Genomic DNA, 18520 nt, shown 5'->3' with positions numbered 1-18520 from the left:
CCTCTGAGTGTGTGTGTGCGTATGAGTATGTTGACTGTCTATGTATTTTTATTTTTTTTATATTTTATTTTATTTAGGAAATAAACAGTCATTTATATATTTGGCATAAACAGCAATTATTTACAATATTAGACCAATAATGTTCCATTAATTCTAGTCGTTGATTCAATATTTGCACCAATACAATATATTTATAAATGACAAAGAAATATAAAGAATAAACATTATAAGGAATTACAAAATTTTATAAAAACAATTAAAGACAGAAAATAATAATAATAGAAAGTAGTAAATAAATGATTATAATAAAACAAAAAAATAAACTAAGTTGATAGGATTATTTCACAAAATAAAAAATTATGTTATCAGTTTAGTAAGTTGAATTTATATATTTTCAAGTTGCAGTTGAAAATGTTTACATCTCGTAAGGCATTGTGAGTTTTGTACTGTATGTCTTTGTATTGTAGTTCCTTACAATGTTATTCTTCTAAATCTATTTTTTTGTGGCTTCTCGTTATACGTGTGCTTTTGTTGTATAATTAATATTATGAACATAACCTGCAAACAAACTGCTTTGGTAAAAATGCTTCATTATTCATATTTTTATGAACACGTGTTCCGCCGTCCACATAACACATTCGCGTTTTACTGATACTTTGTTAGAAAATCTGTAAACTCTGCAACCTGCAGTCCTGTTTTTTAATAGGAAAACAGATAATTTGACCATATTTTCAATGAATAGATATAAAATAGAATATATATAAAATATTGCTAATTTAAAAAAAGAAATCTTAATTTTTTCGTTTCCTGTTAAAGACGGGACTGCATGGCTTTAACAAATGAATCGACTGATTTCCTAATAAACTATTAGTAAAACACGAATGTGTTATGGCGATGTCGGAACACGTGTTTATAAAAATTCTAATATTTTCGCATTCAATTCCGATATTATAAAAGTACTAATAGTAACGTGTAACAGCCATCACTCATCGCATACATAAATACCTACGCTAGATTCTGTACATAGTAGGAATAAAACACTATGCTTAAATTAAGGAATATTTTTTAAGAACCAAACATTATGTAACTACAAAAAAAGTTTTTATGCGTCGAATTTTATGACTAAACGCGTCCGGTTTAGTGCTTGATAGATGTTTTTATGTTAAATAATTTGGTGCCAGGCCAACCTAAAACGTGATTACATGTCAATTGAATTCTTCACTTCAATATAATTTATAAGTTCCCTTTGAATTTCGCCTACACGTGGAGCGTTACATAAAAACTGGACTTGCTATAATTAAGATTAGATTTCACTTCAGAACCAACAAATCATTTTAAATTGCGCATTCGTGTATTTGACACCCAAGTATAATATTCATTATTGAAGACAGTATAAGCGATTTCTAAATGAAATTCTGAAACAGAAAAATCAGAAAAGGATACGGTCACATCTAGGACACGAACCCAGGACCCTTGTCTTGCCGGGGCACTGCTATACTACTGAGCTAATGGGACCCTATCTCCTTCGGTCATACTTTAACTGTATCATACTTCGAATAAGAACTACCAACATAGTCTCACAGCACATTTTTATTGGCAACTATCTTTATGTATGATCGCAAGATTCAACCCGAACTAAATGCAATCGAGACAGCGTCTTTTTTAGATAAACCTATCTTATTTTTATTATTTTAATGTGCGACATCTATTGACTTTTTCTGCGAGCTTATGATGAATATTTATTTTTTTGGAATAACTTATTGACTAAAACCACAAATGTTATATTTAATTATCGAGTCCTAGATGTTATCGTATACTTTTCTGATTTTCTGTTTCAGATTTTCGTTTAAAAATCGCTAATATTGTCTTCAATAATTAAATATTACAATTTGAGGTTTAAGTCACTAAGTTATTCCAAAAAAATAAATATAATGTAATAATTTGTTTAATGTTTAATTACACGCAAATCTAGGCTTTTGTTAATTATTGGAGAAGATAATTACCAACTATATTTTAAACATTTCCCAACAAAAAATAATGTTCATGCTATATCGGTGCCTACCTATTTATTTGTTAATAATCGGGATCTACCATATTCAATACAGCACCTCTTTAAATGTTATTATGTATTGTGATTTATTTTGAATATATATACTTATAACCGAGCATGTATTTTTTGTCGACATTTTTTTACAGTTAAGTTTAAGAAATCTCACTTAGATCGTACGTCATAATTTATGACAAGGTGAAGGTACAACCTAATATATATTAATTAATACACAAGCAAACCGGTTTCCAGTGTAGGAACTACGTCGTGTGAATTCCTATTCTACTCAATGTTTAGGTACATGCCGCCACTCAACGAGAAGTGCGCACACGATGATTCTTCCTTGGCATCATTCTAACTTTTAACGTTCTAATATATATATTAAATGATTCGATTTGTAACATAATACTTCAATTTACTCACAAATTTCATTTTACTCAATCAAACATTATCAAACTATCTTCTTGTATTCTAAAAATATTTGAAGGCCATCTTTTTTTGTATTAGGCAATTCACCCTAAAAAGAGTGCTATGTGCCGTTAAAGTTAAGGGAGATGGTTATAATTTTATGGGAAATCTATACGGGAATAGGAAATCTCAAATATTGAAGTCATTTAAGTCTATGAACTTGTATAGAACTGAGAAAATGCGAGAATTGTTGAGAGAAAGTAAATAAGGAATACTAAGGGGAGATTGGTGGGTGATTTTTATAAGTAAACGATAAATGCCTTTGAAAGATGAATGATTTTTACAATTAAAGAAAACACGATCAAGAGTCTCATTTTCCATGCCGCACTGGCAGAGTGGACTATCTAGGACCCGGATTTTAAACAAATGGGATGCAATGGAGCAATCACCAATTCTCATTCTCGAGATACAGGATATAAATCTTTTTCTTGCCGTGGAACCAAGGTTTACTTGGAATATGATTTTGTATTCCAGCATAAAAAGCACCAGTTCGGGTTTTCGTATTAGTCCAGTTTTCTTCCCAGGAGCGAATCATGTTGGATTTAAGAATTGGGATGACGTCAGAGATAGGAATTCTAAAATCTAAAGGATTAGAGCCAGAAATTGTTCCAAGTTTAGCTAGAGAATCGGCTTTCTCGTTACCTTTCAATTCCTAAATGGCCAGGGACCCAAACCAATATTGTCTCGAAATTTAATTCATTTAAAGATTTAAGGGTGTTTCTGATATTATAAATAATATAGTCTTCTGGTTTATGGATATTTGAGGAAATTTTCAACACTGCGCTTAGTGAGTCAGTGCACAGTGAAAAGCTGGATTTGACTCAAAGCTTGTTCAATTGCGAAGCATTCTGCAGTAAATATAGAAATTTATTTAGGCAATTTATAAGACAAATCTAAATCGAATTCGGGAATGTGTACCGCAGCTCCACAATCTTTGTTATCAGACTTAGAACCATCTGTGTAAATGAGTGAAAATTCTGGAAACTTAGAAGATGTAATGTTTTTAAATTTTTCCTCAACATTTTGATTAGATGAGGTTAAAATATCAGTTCGGAAGTCTGAAGTTATAACGTTGGGGATATAATTGATAGAATCAAATGGGATGGTGAAAATAGGAAGGATAGGATCTTTTTGTAGATTTTGGAGGGAAGAAGACAGAGATTTGAATGAAAGAAAACTTTTTAGAAGGAGAGGAAGTCGATTTTTATCTGTCGATCTTTTTTCGTTATTTAAGTTATTGAACAAATAATCAAGGCTTTGTTCTAAAGGGTGACGCGATATAGAAAAAGATTTAAAAATATATTTATCAGCCAGGAATTGTCTCCTCAAAATTAAGGGGGGATCAACACATTCTACCTGGAGAGAATTAATTGGAGAAGATTTCATCGCTCCAATAATTATTCTGAGCGCTTTGGACTGAATTCTTTCACGTTTTTTTGTCCAAATATTTGGGAAGAGGATCAAAAAGAAATGTTCCATAATCCAAATGGCTTCGCACTAGAGCACCATACATTAATTTAAGAGTAGTAGGATGAGATCCCCACCACACTCTGGAAACAGCTCGCATAATATTTAGCCCCTTTTCACACTTAGCCGAAATGTTCTGAATATGCGGGAGCCAGGAAAGTTTATGATCCAAAAGTAGTCCAAGAAATTTAATTTGCTTAACGATTTGAAGAGGGACATTATCAAAGCAGACAGAAAAGGGGGTATTCAATACAGCATTGTGTCTTAGAAATATTGAAATAAATGTTAAATAAAAATAAAACGTCATAGCATGTTTCACCTGAATACATTCAAAAATAATATCGCCTATTCGCTTTTTGACCCAAATAGGTCGACTTTATAATAAAGATAGAGTGTGCTGATGTAGACATTTTAGTCGATAATTAATACGTATTCAGAAAAAATGTTCTGCTGTCGCTAAAAAATATTTTGCGCTGATTATATTATGTATTACTTACGTCTCTGTTTATGTATCTTGTGTCTCTATTTGTTTCTCTTTTGGCATTCCTTTTTTTACTATTTGTCATTTGAGTAAGCGCTAAAAAAATTTTATAATTTTTATATTTTAATCTTTATTTAGATGTATTGAAATTCATGTGTTCTATCTGAGTAGATTTTAGTTGTTGTAAATGAGTTTTTATAACTGGATTGTACAGATTTTTACATCTTGACGTAAGTGAGATCGTCTGTAAAAACCCACTATAAATAAATTCCTTATTAATATATTAGGATCAGTACTCTCATTCCTATAGCCTTTAGAGGGATTCCCAAAATCCAAAAGTCAAAATTTAAAAAAATATTTATTCATAAAATGTGATAAATTTGTAGAATTAATCTTACAATGTGGTATTTTTGGCAGGGGAGAAATGATAATACTTCAAATCCACTTAAAATACCTATATAATTCAAAGATTGATAATTATAGTAATCTTGAAAAAAGCATCTTTTGAAAAAGCAACATTTCATGCTGAAACCCTTTTTGCAATATACAATACCTATAGTAGACAAAATGCATAAAAAATAATATTTAATATTATAAACAGTAAAAATGTATAATTTAATAAATAAGTAAGATATCAAAATAATTTTGAGATTCAAAAACTTAACACCAAGCATATTTAAAATACCTTCCTGTTCAGGGAAAAAATATTTAAACAACCTTCTTTTTCTGTTTCTTTATTTCTTGCTTATTTTTTTCATGATATTATTATTTACAATATTATATTACTTATGTGCATTCATTATTCAATAATATTTGGATGATTTGTATAGCGCCGTTTTTGTGAAAAATCACCTCGAAGCTTTGAGCGAATTCTCTAACCAAACACAAGAGGCTAGTCTCTTTATGGCGAGGAAAAGCTTTAATTATTTTTTCTTTATAACGGTTTACCTGTCATGTAATAATTTGTAAATTTATTGTAAAAAATATATAAATAATAAAAAATTGTTATTATAATACACACTTAATATTTAATTGTGTTTTTTTTAATATTAATAACTAGCGCAGACTCGTGAAAAATCACGGGATATTTTAATTCCAACTTTGAAAAGTGAATCAAAATAACTTTCTGTTAAAATATGATATTATTAGAAATTAAACTTGAATGATATTACTATAAATGACACCACATTTCACGCAGGAATAGCGCACATCACAAACAACTAAATTAGTACGTTTGATGGTATGGAAAGAAAAATACATGTGTCGGATGTTCAATTAGTCACTGATTACCCCCAAAATCACATGCGCTGTGCAATTCCTATATGCACATGAGAACCTCACCGAGAATCATTCCTAAAAATGTAGGTTACTAAAAATCTATTATCTTTAATACTTTTATTCTAATTCAAAGTTCTCGCGCATGTTTGAGGTTATTGTTATTACAGTACCTAACTGCATACGCATTGGTGATGTGCTTATAGTCATGTTAAAAGATACTCGATAACTAACCAGCTACCATGGGGATATTATTTGATCTGAGACAATATGTGTATAGGCAAATGACCAATTTACAGAGAATACGGTTTAGTTTAGGCAAATGACCTATTTACAGAGAATACGGTTTAGTACGCCCTACGTTAATTATACAAACTTTTCGGAGAACATTGATTTTGACTTTCGGAAAACAAAACCTTTAATCAATCTATCCTCTAACCAGAAAATCTATTATTATTTTAAATAAAAAATAACCCAACATTTTAATATTATTAATTATTTAACATCTGATTATGGTGAACTTCACCTATTGCGAAATGAAGGCCCTAATTACAATTTAACTGTAAATACATTTCATAACTTTACTTTGAAGATGTTTGAGGTATTGCATTTTAATAAATTATTCATTCACAAACTTAAAGTAACTATTTCATCATTAAGATCTTTTAAAGAACCAGTTCGTACCTAATAGGTGAATACGAGAGGTAAATAATAACTCAAGAAACTGATTACTGTCATATTTGGGTTAAAGGGACGATGGTCGATGAACCGAATTCTCGTCTTTACCAAATAAAATGAATTTTTTTTGTGTGATGAATGCGAGATTTCTTCAGAATTCGAAATGTTGTGCAACATTACGGATTCTGTTGGCCGTGGACGTGTTGTGTAATGTTGTAATACCAATCGCAACAGATTAATAGGGTATATAAAATCAATAATCAATCTAAGTGGCTACCTATCTATTAGTTGAATATACAGAACAACTCAATCTACTCGGTAACTAATTATCAATGAAAATTGATAGTAAATATCCAGAAGCGCACCTCATCTGGTACGCACAAAATTATTTTGAAAAACGCTCAACAAGAAGGTTTTTTCCTTTTTTTAAAGAAAAGCAAACTAAGAACGTACTTTACAAAGGTAGTTCTTAGGTTCTTAGTTTGGGTTTTATTACGTAAGAAAGACACAGCTAACCTAAAATCTGTACTAAAATGTGAAGTGATCACGAATAATGGAGTATATTCACTTTTTTTTTTTAATTCTAAAAAAAATTACGACGTTGAGGTATTTTTATGTTGACGAATACATTATGTTGACAGTTTAAAATGTAGTTACTATTTTCTATTTGCCACCAAAACGACATGTTCATTTTTATTCGTGAATTTGACGGCGTTGATGTCACGCCGCGGCAGGGCGACGCGCGACGTTGGTGAGAGATTCTAAAGCTGGCTCTACACTCGCGCGCGAAGTCGCGCCGTGAATTCACGCCGTGAATATACGCCGCGATCCGCGCGTGAACTGTGTCCATCCACACTCGCAAAGCTTCAGTTTTGTTCGCCGCAAACCCTTTGTCGCGGGCCAAAAAACCGACAAAAATCGGGGAATGGCGCGAAGCGCGAATGCGAAGATTGCGAAGGCGTGAACAAGATCCACACTCGTGTTTCGCGGCCTTCGCGGCCGTTCGCGCCGCGCCAGTGGTAACCCTGTCAGAGTGTGAGGTTAAGGGCCATTTTTAAAATCAATAATATAGAACCATAAAAATAAACTATAAATATTCCGCGCATTTTAAAAGGTTTTCATAGTTTGTGAAAACACCCGATTTCGAAAAATAATCTCCATGGAGTCAAATAGTTTTACATCGTTGTAATTAAACTGATAAGAAGTGTGTAGTTAATAACGTGTGCGTATTAAGGGTGGGCGCGCCTCTTTATATTTACATTGATAAATAACCAATGACCACTGATTACTTCCTTCATTTTCAATCTTTTCATCTTTTCTACGATTAGTGGTGGAATGCAAAGATTTTAAAAACAATTTGTGAGCATTGGTAATGATTGGTATGGAAGGAAGTCGTGAAATGATATAAATAACATCATTAGAATGACTAAATAAAATGAGACAGTTTTATCGATAGTTATTTGTCCGTGAAATTACTATATTCGACGGTCAAACAAAATAATAGCAGACTTCATTAGGTACTCGTTTCTTAGTATGCATTTGTCGTTTTCGTTTGAGTTCAAACCAACACTCGGAGAAGAAACAATATCTAATTGACACCTGTAATTATTCAAGCCACCGTGATGATAATTTTAAATGCATACCTCCCTTTGTGTTAATGTTAGTAATTTAACGATTTTATAATTTTATGAAATTTCGTTTTTATGTTATGCTAGATATTGAAATTTTAATTGCATTACTAATTGCGTGCATATCCTTAAAAAGAATATAAAAACGGCTTTAGGTAATGTTTGAATACGGTTCAACATCTCCAAAGTATTTATGACTTTTTTGGAATTCGATCTCGTTTTGATCCACCAACGGAAAGCCTCTATTAGCGAGATGAAAAAGATTTTTCACGAATTTGTCTGCACTCTTTGATCTTGCTGTCGGGAGCCCCGTTGTAACCATCATATATTATGATACATTCATCATTAATAAGCAAGAGGCAGTGATTATAGCAGAATTGTGGGGTGTACTTTTAAAACATAATGTTTTATTTTCCTTTATTAAATTATTTTCACAGTATGCAAATAGGACAGGATAACATAAATAACTCCAATTAGGAACGAACGACCTGTATTTTAGGTAGGTAATCCTCGCGGCATTTTTCAATGATCTCATGAACCAAAAAAACCATCCGGTATAAAATTATATCCTAGGAGTTAAGATTTATCTTTCAAAATTCGTTAAAATATCTGCCTCACCATATATGTAAATTTTCTGTTTTAAGCTGGTTTTGTTTTTAAAATATTTTATGTTCATCACACAGAGACAAACTAAACACTCTTCAGATCATCTTAAAGATTTCATAAAATCATAACAAATTAGGAGGCGGTTGGGACAACTGAGATATCACTGAAATTCTCAAAACATATTTGGCGCTTTTAGTCAGTTAAGACTTCATCGGTTTCATCGGAGCAGTTCTAAATAAAAAAAAATGAATTGAAATTATGTTTTATTAGTAGACCTCGTATCCAAAAAATTATGTTGGTAATTTTCTCCGAAGAATCAAAATCATACTTTCCTCTGAAATCGTAAGATTTACAAGTACTACATAAATACCTACCTACTTAATTAATTTGCTAACCATCTTTTTTATGCAATGAAAATTGTTAATGAAACTATTTCCATAACAAATTTTCTTTACAAACTTTCTTCAGGCCGGTAGGCACCGTAATATTAAAAAATAAACAAGTCCAAAAAAACACGACGATTTCATTTAAAAAAAATAGAATCTTTACTGAACCTGTAGTACGGCCACCATCTGGAAAAAGGAAATGGAACGTACAGACAAATATATAGGCAGACAAAATGCCGGCCGAGTTTAAACAGGACTTCACTACGCCCCAGTCAATCAACTAAACAGCTAACTTCCTTCAATTTTTGCAATGAGCTGAAAAAGTTCATTGGAGGACTAGGAAGTGCTGAAAAAGTCCTCGGTCTAAGGTTATCCAAACTAGATTACGATATTATAATAATATGTTCAAGATACCGAGGTATTATTTTATCAATTCAAAAAGTATTTCTTATACTAAATGAATATTTGTATTATTTTCAGTGTACGACGCATCCGCTAAATCTCCTACGGGCCTTCTATGGGGAAACACTTTCCAACTGGGAAACTTCGACGAGTGCCTCCAAGCCAGGAGCAACGATGACGAACAAGAAGTTATTCGTGGACAGTACTGCCTGGCCAATGTGGAACTTACGAAGAAGACGTTTCCCACTATCCACTATGGAAAGGTTTGTAGATTGTCACGCCTTTTTTTCTCGATACTTTAAATCTTTTACCTGTCTGAGAAAACAAAAAGGTGTTTTCGTGCATTGTATTTATGCCAATACGTTTTTACGTATTGGCTTTTACGATTGGGTTATATAGCTTAAGTTTGAATTTTGAAGACGCTAAATTGGTTTTGTTTTTTATTTGACCAACCAAAATCAAAGCCAAGCTAGATTCTACTTTCGAGGAATCTGTTCCTTCGTTTAGAACACTAAAATATTGGGTGGCAGAGTTTAAACGAATCCGTACGACCTGCCAAGACGAAAATCACAATGATGGACCAAATAAGGTGACTACGTCAGAAATGATGAGGAAAATCTACAAAATGGTATTGGATGACCGTTGACCGTTGGTGCGCGAGCTAACAAACGTGATAGGCATTTCAAAAAGTGCTGTACATCGACTGAAAATTTAGACATGAATAAGCTGTGCGCAAGATGGGTGCATTGATGCATTATATTTATTTGTCATAAATAGAGGTTGCATGTGAATTCAATTTGTCATTATGCTTGCCTGGTCGCTATCAATTCCTAACTAGACATATATTATAATGACCATTCCAAGTACTCACTTGTGAAAAGAAGAGGCGTGGAGCTTACATATATTGTAAGTCACTTAAATAGTTGAAAACCCGCCTTCGGGGCAAAGATCACATCGTTTTAGAACTATGTTATGTGTCATTTTTCAATAAAAATATCATGTTTCTTCTTTTCGATGCAGCTAGTTAACTATTTTTAACCCAGTGACATATATTTTCAGATGTACAAAAAGTGTGATCAATTTATTTGCACAAAATTGTTGAATTAAGAATATTTTTCTAAGAAAACTTTGACAATTTTTAAAACCTCAATTACATATTAATTTTATTTAATAACCCTGTTGGAATTGTGGTTTAAAATTACGAGTTACGAGCAGATGTTCAGGTGGAACTAGTTTACCTGCAAAACGATGACAATCTTTGTCATAACTTTAATAATTGTAATCTGCTAAAATCTATAATTATAAAGTAAAATGTACCTTCTTTTTTTTATATTTTTTTTTTTATTTGGTACAATATTTTTTTTACATTTCAAAGTTTTCCAGTAATGTTGGCCTCACTGGGTGGCTTGCCCGTGCTCAGGAATTATTATGAATAATACGTTAAAATTTGCAAGTTCAGGTTTGTCCGCCGCAAAATTATCACCAAATATAGAGAAAATAATTCCAACTGACCAATGTCGCAAATCGAATTGAATGTTTTGTAAATAATTATAAGTACTGAAGTAAAAATTCATATGTGTAATAACGGTTGAACAATAATATTAATGATTAACTTTGATGTTTTCGTATGCTGCCCTTCTCTCGAAAAGTCTGTGCACCCCTGCTATATTGCGTTTCTTTTTTCTACCGAAACTCCTCCCCGCGCATATATTTGTGCTAAATTGGAACCCGAATTCCTGAGAATTACATTTGGCGTAGTATCTCTAATTGAATGTCTATGGATGTGTGCCGCGTATGTTCACAATGGAACAAAAACAGGGCAAAAGAACAAAATCGTGAGCAAGGCCGACCCTGAGCCTAGCGCAACGGCAATGGCGCCTGGCGCAAGTCAAATTTTGATGCCACTTGTCAAAACCGCTAGACGCCTAGGTAGGTGATCACTGTTATCAATAATATTCGGATATTTTGTATTTTTTATGTAGCGCCGTTTTTGTGATAATCTCAAGGGCGATTTGTTAATACTGTTAGGTGTTAGGTATTATCAGCGACTTGGCGCCTTGACAATTAGGCGCCCGGAGCGGACTGCTCCAATTGCGCCCGCATAGTGTTGGCCCTGGTCGTGAGGTTGTTTCAATCCAGTGTTTGGCAATGTTTTACCGCAATAAAGTCGATTTTTTGCGTCGTTTCATAACCATGGATGAAAAATTGATCCATCACTTCAGACCTGAGACGAAATAACAGTAAAAAAATGGGTTGAAAGGGGAGAATCGGCTCTAAAGAAGTCGATGACAGTTCCATCTGCTGGCAGAGTCATGGCGTCAGTTTTTAAGGTGGCGCGTGGGATAATTATCATTGATTATCTTGTTATGATGCAAAAAGGAAAACCAAACAATGGCGAGTATTATGCAAACTTGTAGCAGCGCTTATGTGATGAAATCCGGGAAGAAAGACAATGCACCGGTTGACATCAGTTATCACTATGATCAATATCAATAAGTTATAGCTCGAATTGCTTCCTCACGCACCCTATTCGCTAGATTTAGCCTCTTCGAATTATTTTCTCTTTCCAAACATAAATAATGAGATTTTCCAACAATGAAGATGTGGAGTTTGCAGTTGATGGTTATTTTAATGAGCTCGCGTTTCTCACTATAAATAGGGTATGGAAGCTATTGAACATCTCTGGGAAAAGTGTAATAAGCTAAAAGGAGACCATGTTGTGAAATAAAGACCCTCGTACTGGTACTATAAACCTAATTTGTCTGAAGGCTGCCCATATGCATTGGTTTAGATTTAGACCGAGTTCAAATCGTGTTGGCGGCAATATCCTTTTTGCTCGTGCTTTTTTTCATTACTTAATTGAATAATAACCATGTTTAAGCATTCAAATTTATGACCGACCTAAAATTGAGTAGGTACTTATCGAATTAGAACAAACCGAGTATTGCGTTTAAGACATAAGCAGGTTTTTCGTTGTAGTCATCGATATAATATCGACTCTGTTTTGATAAAACCCATCAGGCCACATTTTATGGGATTGTTTCTTTTCAGTGGTTTCAGATAGAATTGTCTTCAAAGTACAACATTGTAATGTAAGTTTTGCTAGGCATTAAAAACTCAATTTCTGTGTATGTTTTTAGATTATTCCGAGAAAACCGTGAATGTAATTACTCCACCTCAAATCTGTCATAATTATAAGTTTAATTTTTTGCAATATTTAATATCAAAATTTTGAAAAACAAAACAACCAATTACACATAAATTTCAAGTTTTTAATTAGTTTTACGCAATGACTAAAGAAAATACCTATGCAATGTTTTTACGAATCCGTAAATATTCGTTTTTATGGTATCGTAAAGTTTGCATTTTATGGCTTGAAGGGTTTTACGAAAACACAGTCCAAGTATTTTTTTTAATAGGTACAATAAATAGAAATATTATGACGTTATCGCGCATTTACATTAGATTAGATTAGATCTCACGAAATAAAATATTGATAAAAAGTTTTACTTGCCTGCGGCTAAAGATTGTAGTTACCTTTTTTAATATAAGAGTGCTTATTATCTCGATCTTGTCAATCAATATCTCAAGTATTTAGCAAGAGCGAGTTTGGCGGCTTGCAAAACGTACAGCCTAGTTCACACATGAAATAAACTGCCAGTTTGACGTGGAACTGACAAGTCGTAGCATTTATTTCAATATACATATTTTAAAAAAATGGTTCTCTTTCTGTAAAAAAATAAGTGGTCTTATTTGATCTGGACTGATTTATCCATATATCGATTATTAAATGCCTAAACAAATCAGATTTGCTTTAAGATACAAACGACGTACAACAAAAATACAACAAATTGGCGCTTTTTATAGGTACTAAAATGTGTGCTTTCAATATTTCTTCACATAAATCGTTCTAATGTCTATCTATCTATTTATATAAAGAATAGTATTGTGTAGGGCGAGCGGGCGGAGTGAATTTTATTTTATATAGATCATTAAGAGATTGATGACATTTTGCAAACTTAACTTTAAAAACTAGAGGAAGGTCACTGTGTCTACATATGATTTCGAAAAACTCTGCCTAAAATCCGGGCAACGCCGGGGTCTTCAGCTTGTAAAATAATAAAACAATTGTAAAAGAAATATGAAACGATAAAAGCGTTTAATTTAGTGTTGTCGAATATGTAACATTTTAAATGAATCTAAATAATATTCACAACATTTGCTGTTACCATTGTAATACAAAAATTATTAACACTTTTAATTATTTTTATTGTTTAATAAACTAATATATTTTGTGAGAAGTGCTTACTTCTTCAGGGTTTAATTTAAAAAGAGAGACTTTTTAATCTTAGATTCTTTCAAATTATCTTTGTGGTTTCAGAGAACCGGCCCTCGGGAGGATATTCACTGGGCAGTTTGCGTGCCAGCATCCTGCTCAGCATCTCAAATCCAGCAGTTCGTCGCCAAACTTCTCATCAGCTCTCCCGGAGGGGGCAAGATCACTCTGGAGCCCAACCAGTGCCACAAGGAGGACACGTTAAAACTTCAGAAGAAGGACGTTATCTTCGGGTAAGGTTATTAAGCAAGGCATTATCTCCCGCGCCCCGCCCGGGAACAACTCATTGGCAACCATTAATCAACACCTCTGACGTAGGTCACCCCGAGTGGTTAGATTTTTGGTTTTATCATCATTTTAACAAACCAAGCAAATATGTATGTCTGAAAAACAAAAGGAAAAACATAATAATCATATTCAAAACTGTCAAAGTTGTCAAGGTTCAGTCCACAGATGGTGTTTTGATACCAAACCTGATATTTAATGGCAGTGAGGCATAGAATTGGTAAAAGGAGGACCAAATTGGAAATAATGAGTGGTTAATACGTTGAGTTTACTGCATTAAGAATGCAAGGCCGATGTAAGCTTACTAAATACGGTTTAGGAAGGGACGTTTATTTGGTTTTTAATGAAAGAAGTCGGAGACGCTCCAACAAGATATAGCAGAGTAGGTTTTTGTCAGAAGTCAAGTATGCATGTGAATAAAGCACTAAATACGGAAATTTGATGCATTCCAATTTCTATTCGAAATCTCCACAGACAACAATAATTGCAACTTTTCTTTTCTTTTGACAGCCATAATTTTAAAAGAGGAAAGTTTGCAAAAAGGTTTTATGACGATAAAATAATATTAAATACTTGAGTACAGAACTACACTCAATCTTATTAAGTCAACAACATAAAACAATACAATAAAACGATAGACAAAAATATGAATAAATAAAGATTACTGAAAATAACCATTCCTATTCCATGTCTAAGCCACATTTTCTGTTTTTCTAGGTCGTTAATGCTAGGTTTCAGCGCCATTCTAGTGGCGTGTACCTTCTTCCACATCTACATAAAGTTGAAGAACAAAAACCAGCCTAAGAAGACCCCCAGCATTCTGGAGGCGGCTATCCTGTCCTTCTCCATCGCCAGGAACATGAGGAAGATCTTCAGCGTGAAGAAGAATGAGCACGGATTGGATGCCATCGCCGGAATTAGGACCTTGAGCATGTTCCTCATTCTGACCGGACACGCTTTGATATTTATCTTCAGCGGACCTGTGATGAACTCAGGATTTTATGATGACGTAAGATTTTAACACTTTGTTTTATCTTAAAATGTTAAACAGGTTCAAAAAAGTATTTTGTGTGAAAGCAGGGGCGGATTTAACTGTTTGGATTCTAAATAAATAATGCAAAACTTAAAAGTTCCAAAGGGTTGGGTAACTTACGTAAGACTGCAATTGCAAACTGCAATCGATCAAATGAGTCAAATACCTAAGTCCGGTCATGTCGAGAGGCAGAATAACAACGGTAGTTTTGATAAGATATATGAATGTGAATGACGCAAGAAGCGAAAGCCAAGAAAGATTCGTGTGATTGTTCACCCTATCTACCTACCCCTGCGGGAAAGGGCGTGATGGTGAGTTATTTATCAATTTGAAACGATGCAGAACTTAAGTTTACTCATTACAGAAACAAAATAAATTTTATGTTTATTTTTTATCCAGTGTTTTTATAATTTCACTTGCGCTCAATCTGTACACAAATCAAACGAATATATTTTATTTTTAATCCGAGTAATGAACTAACTACCTAGTGTGTAGGTAAACACTCGAAAGTAAAAACGTTTCACATATTATTTCTTATACATTCGTACGTAAAATTGAGGTTCATCTGTTTTTTGATGACCGGTAAATCCACCCCTGCGTTGAAGACGTGTATTTCAGTAGGTAGCAAAATAAATTATATAGTATTGGGAAATCTTTCTAAATTACTGAGTAAGATCATATTGTTTTTACTACTGTAATATAAAAAAATTATGAGCATTATAATAATCTTTTTGAAAGAATTAAATTAGTAGCTGACCATGGTTATTGCCTAAAGATTTACGAGTATCACTGAATCAACTCTTTATTCATTTAATTCTACTGGGTTTTTACAGATGATCTCATTTACGTGAGAAAAATCCAGGTATAAAAACTCAGTTAATACACAAATATGAATATACATTAGTTGTGTTCTATTATATAAATACGATCCAGCGAAAAGGGTCTCCATGTATACCTATTTTACTAAGCTATTTTAGTAAGATGGAGTGGTTAATTTTATCAATAGCTTTTTGAAATAAGTATAAATTGCATCTACTTGTAATCTTTCATTAAAATAATTACAAAATTCAAAAAGATTTGAATTGATATATTTGTGAGGAACAAACCCATGTTGCCTAGCGTAGAGAAAGGGTTCAAAGTGTGATAAAATATTTTCATACACCAGAGATTCAGAAACCTAAGCAAAACATGATAGTTTACTAATTTTCTATTTTTTTATTAAAGATTGGTCACCTGATTTGAATACTGGTACCACATGTGTCTTTCTACAAGTCAGGAAAAGTTCCAGTGGTTAAAGATTCGTTAAAAATAATAAATAGCGGTAAACGTAACAAATCTGCAAGCAACTGACAAAAAAGGAGGAATTGTATCAGATCAAACATTTTATTTCGTCTGCACTAATATGTATTTTACCCAGATTGTTTTGGTTGCATTCAGTTATGTTTAGCATTGCACCATTAGTAGGTGATTCTGACTTGGTAAAGATGAAACTTGTCACCATCGTTTACGGAAATATCATCAAGATACAATTGGTTTTTCGTAATACTCATTACGAAACAATCAATCGAAACGACCAGAACACCTTTATGCATTGATGTACCTTTATGTTATCTTGCAGATCAATTTACACAGAGTTGATATATGATTTATAACACTCACTTTGTATTTTTTTGTCATTTTGCTTAAATTAGAGAATTCCTTATAATTCGACGGGTGACTAATTTTTTAAAATTAAGTCTAACTTTATATTTTTTCTTACGAAGAGCAATGAATTGCTCATTAAACCAGACAGAGTATTATTTTTTTGATAAGTAACATACTTTTTAAATTGTTTGTGAAATATTTCTCACAATTTTTCACAAAACAGGAGAATCTTGCTTCTCACATTTCTATTTTTAAAAAGAGTTCAAATCCATTTAACGGACAATAGATCCCGTTGACATTCATCGTAGTTTCCCTTCCCGAAGTTAAATTTTGTAAATTTTTTATTAGTTTCTAGGACGGGTTGTTTCGGAGAATTTGAACAATTCATCAAATTTCAACGTTCATTTTTCAGTTCCGCGAAAGTTTTTTTCAAGTTCTGTTTTTATTTCAGTTCTGTCAAGCCAATAACCTATAATGATATATTAACTGAACTTGCATAGGACTTTCACAGACCCCGAAAATGAACGTTGAAATTTGATGAATTGTTCTAATTCTCCGAAACAACCCGTCCTAAGAATTGATTTTTTTTAACCTTAATTTCAAATCAAGGGTAATAATGATCAAATTTGGTTAAGCCTGGTTCTACGTGTATATCTATGTTAACTTTATCAGATAATGATCTAATTTGGTTAAGTATATAGTTTAGTGTCAGGTAAGCATTTAATTTTGGCAAATTGAAATCATCAATAATAATAAACTGCGATTTGGAATTTGAATGCTTTAAATACAGTTTCCGTAATTTATCAATCTGATAAATTACAGAAACTTACAAAATGTACAAAATGTATAAACAGTTACACTAGAAGGAATAAAAATGAGTTAGTTGGAATGAAAAATTGACTTGATCATAAGCCACGATTCTTCATTGTCACTCTCCCACTCGGTTTTTCTTGACAAGAAAAGTTTTTAAAAACGGCGGTTAGAACTCCACGCCTTCTTTAGACACACATTTGGTGGACTCACGATCTCTTCTAAATATTACATTTCTGTTATCAAACAGTTCTTCATTAAACACTGTTGACTTCAACCATGTTCCTGAAAAACAAATTATGTCACAATTATTAAACAAAATTTCATTGCATACACTTGTGGTGTTCGTGCGAATACCCCTCACATTTTGATAAAATATATTGAATGAATCGACAGTAAAGTACCTCGCCATCTTTTACAGTATGATTAGACTCCATGTTCGATACTGCAGAGGTCCCCAGCTTTGTAGGCTGGGCAATCCTTGTCTCCGGTAGAGTGGGCACGGGAAGCTGCGGGCTCTCCGAAACGTGCGCACGTGGCACAACTGGGTGCTGCAGTAGCAACGGGTCAGACCTCGCGCGCATGTCATTCCACACCGCAGTGAGAACATCTCTTTGTTTCTTTATAGATCTTATGGGAATGTCCAACTATTTGTCAATTTAGACACACAGTAGGTTTCAAATCAACCACTATCACGCTATCGTTAAATCAGTTGTGACTAAAATGGTCGTGAATCTCCTCCATTTGTATAACCCTTCCCACCAGATGTGGCCAATGACCTCCGCTATGACAGGTTTTCGTGTTTGTGGTGTGTTATTAAAAAATAAAAATTCATTTAAAAATACCGTATTGTTTCAAAATACAGTTTTTAATTTGTGTAAGATTTAAAATATTATTTTTCTGATTATTATTAGCGTACTACGAATAATAATTAATTTATATTCATAATTATTAATTTTACAAACGATCTAAAA

At 32.9% G+C, this 18520-nt stretch overlaps 1 protein-coding gene across 1 annotated transcript in view; it reads left to right on the top strand.

The window, feature by feature from the left end:
* LOC149423396 (nose resistant to fluoxetine protein 6-like) overlaps positions 1–18520 on the top strand; it is a 79659-nt gene that overhangs the window by 49425 nt on the left and 11714 nt on the right. The window contains exons 2-4 of the mRNA XM_089631954.1: positions 9517–9701; positions 13820–14007; positions 14777–15068. Of these exons, the coding sequence (XP_089488080.1) occupies positions 9517–9701; positions 13820–14007; positions 14777–15068 (665 nt within the window). The remainder of the gene's footprint in view (positions 1–9516; positions 9702–13819; positions 14008–14776; positions 15069–18520) is intronic.

Source organism: Hesperophylax consimilis, chromosome 5, assembly GCF_061612785.1.
Source record: "Hesperophylax consimilis isolate HC1 chromosome 5, BYU_Hcon_1.0, whole genome shotgun sequence".
In the NCBI taxonomy this organism is placed as follows: Eukaryota; Metazoa; Arthropoda; class Insecta; order Trichoptera; family Limnephilidae; genus Hesperophylax; species Hesperophylax consimilis.
This window is presented reverse-complemented; position numbering and strand designations above follow the sequence as displayed.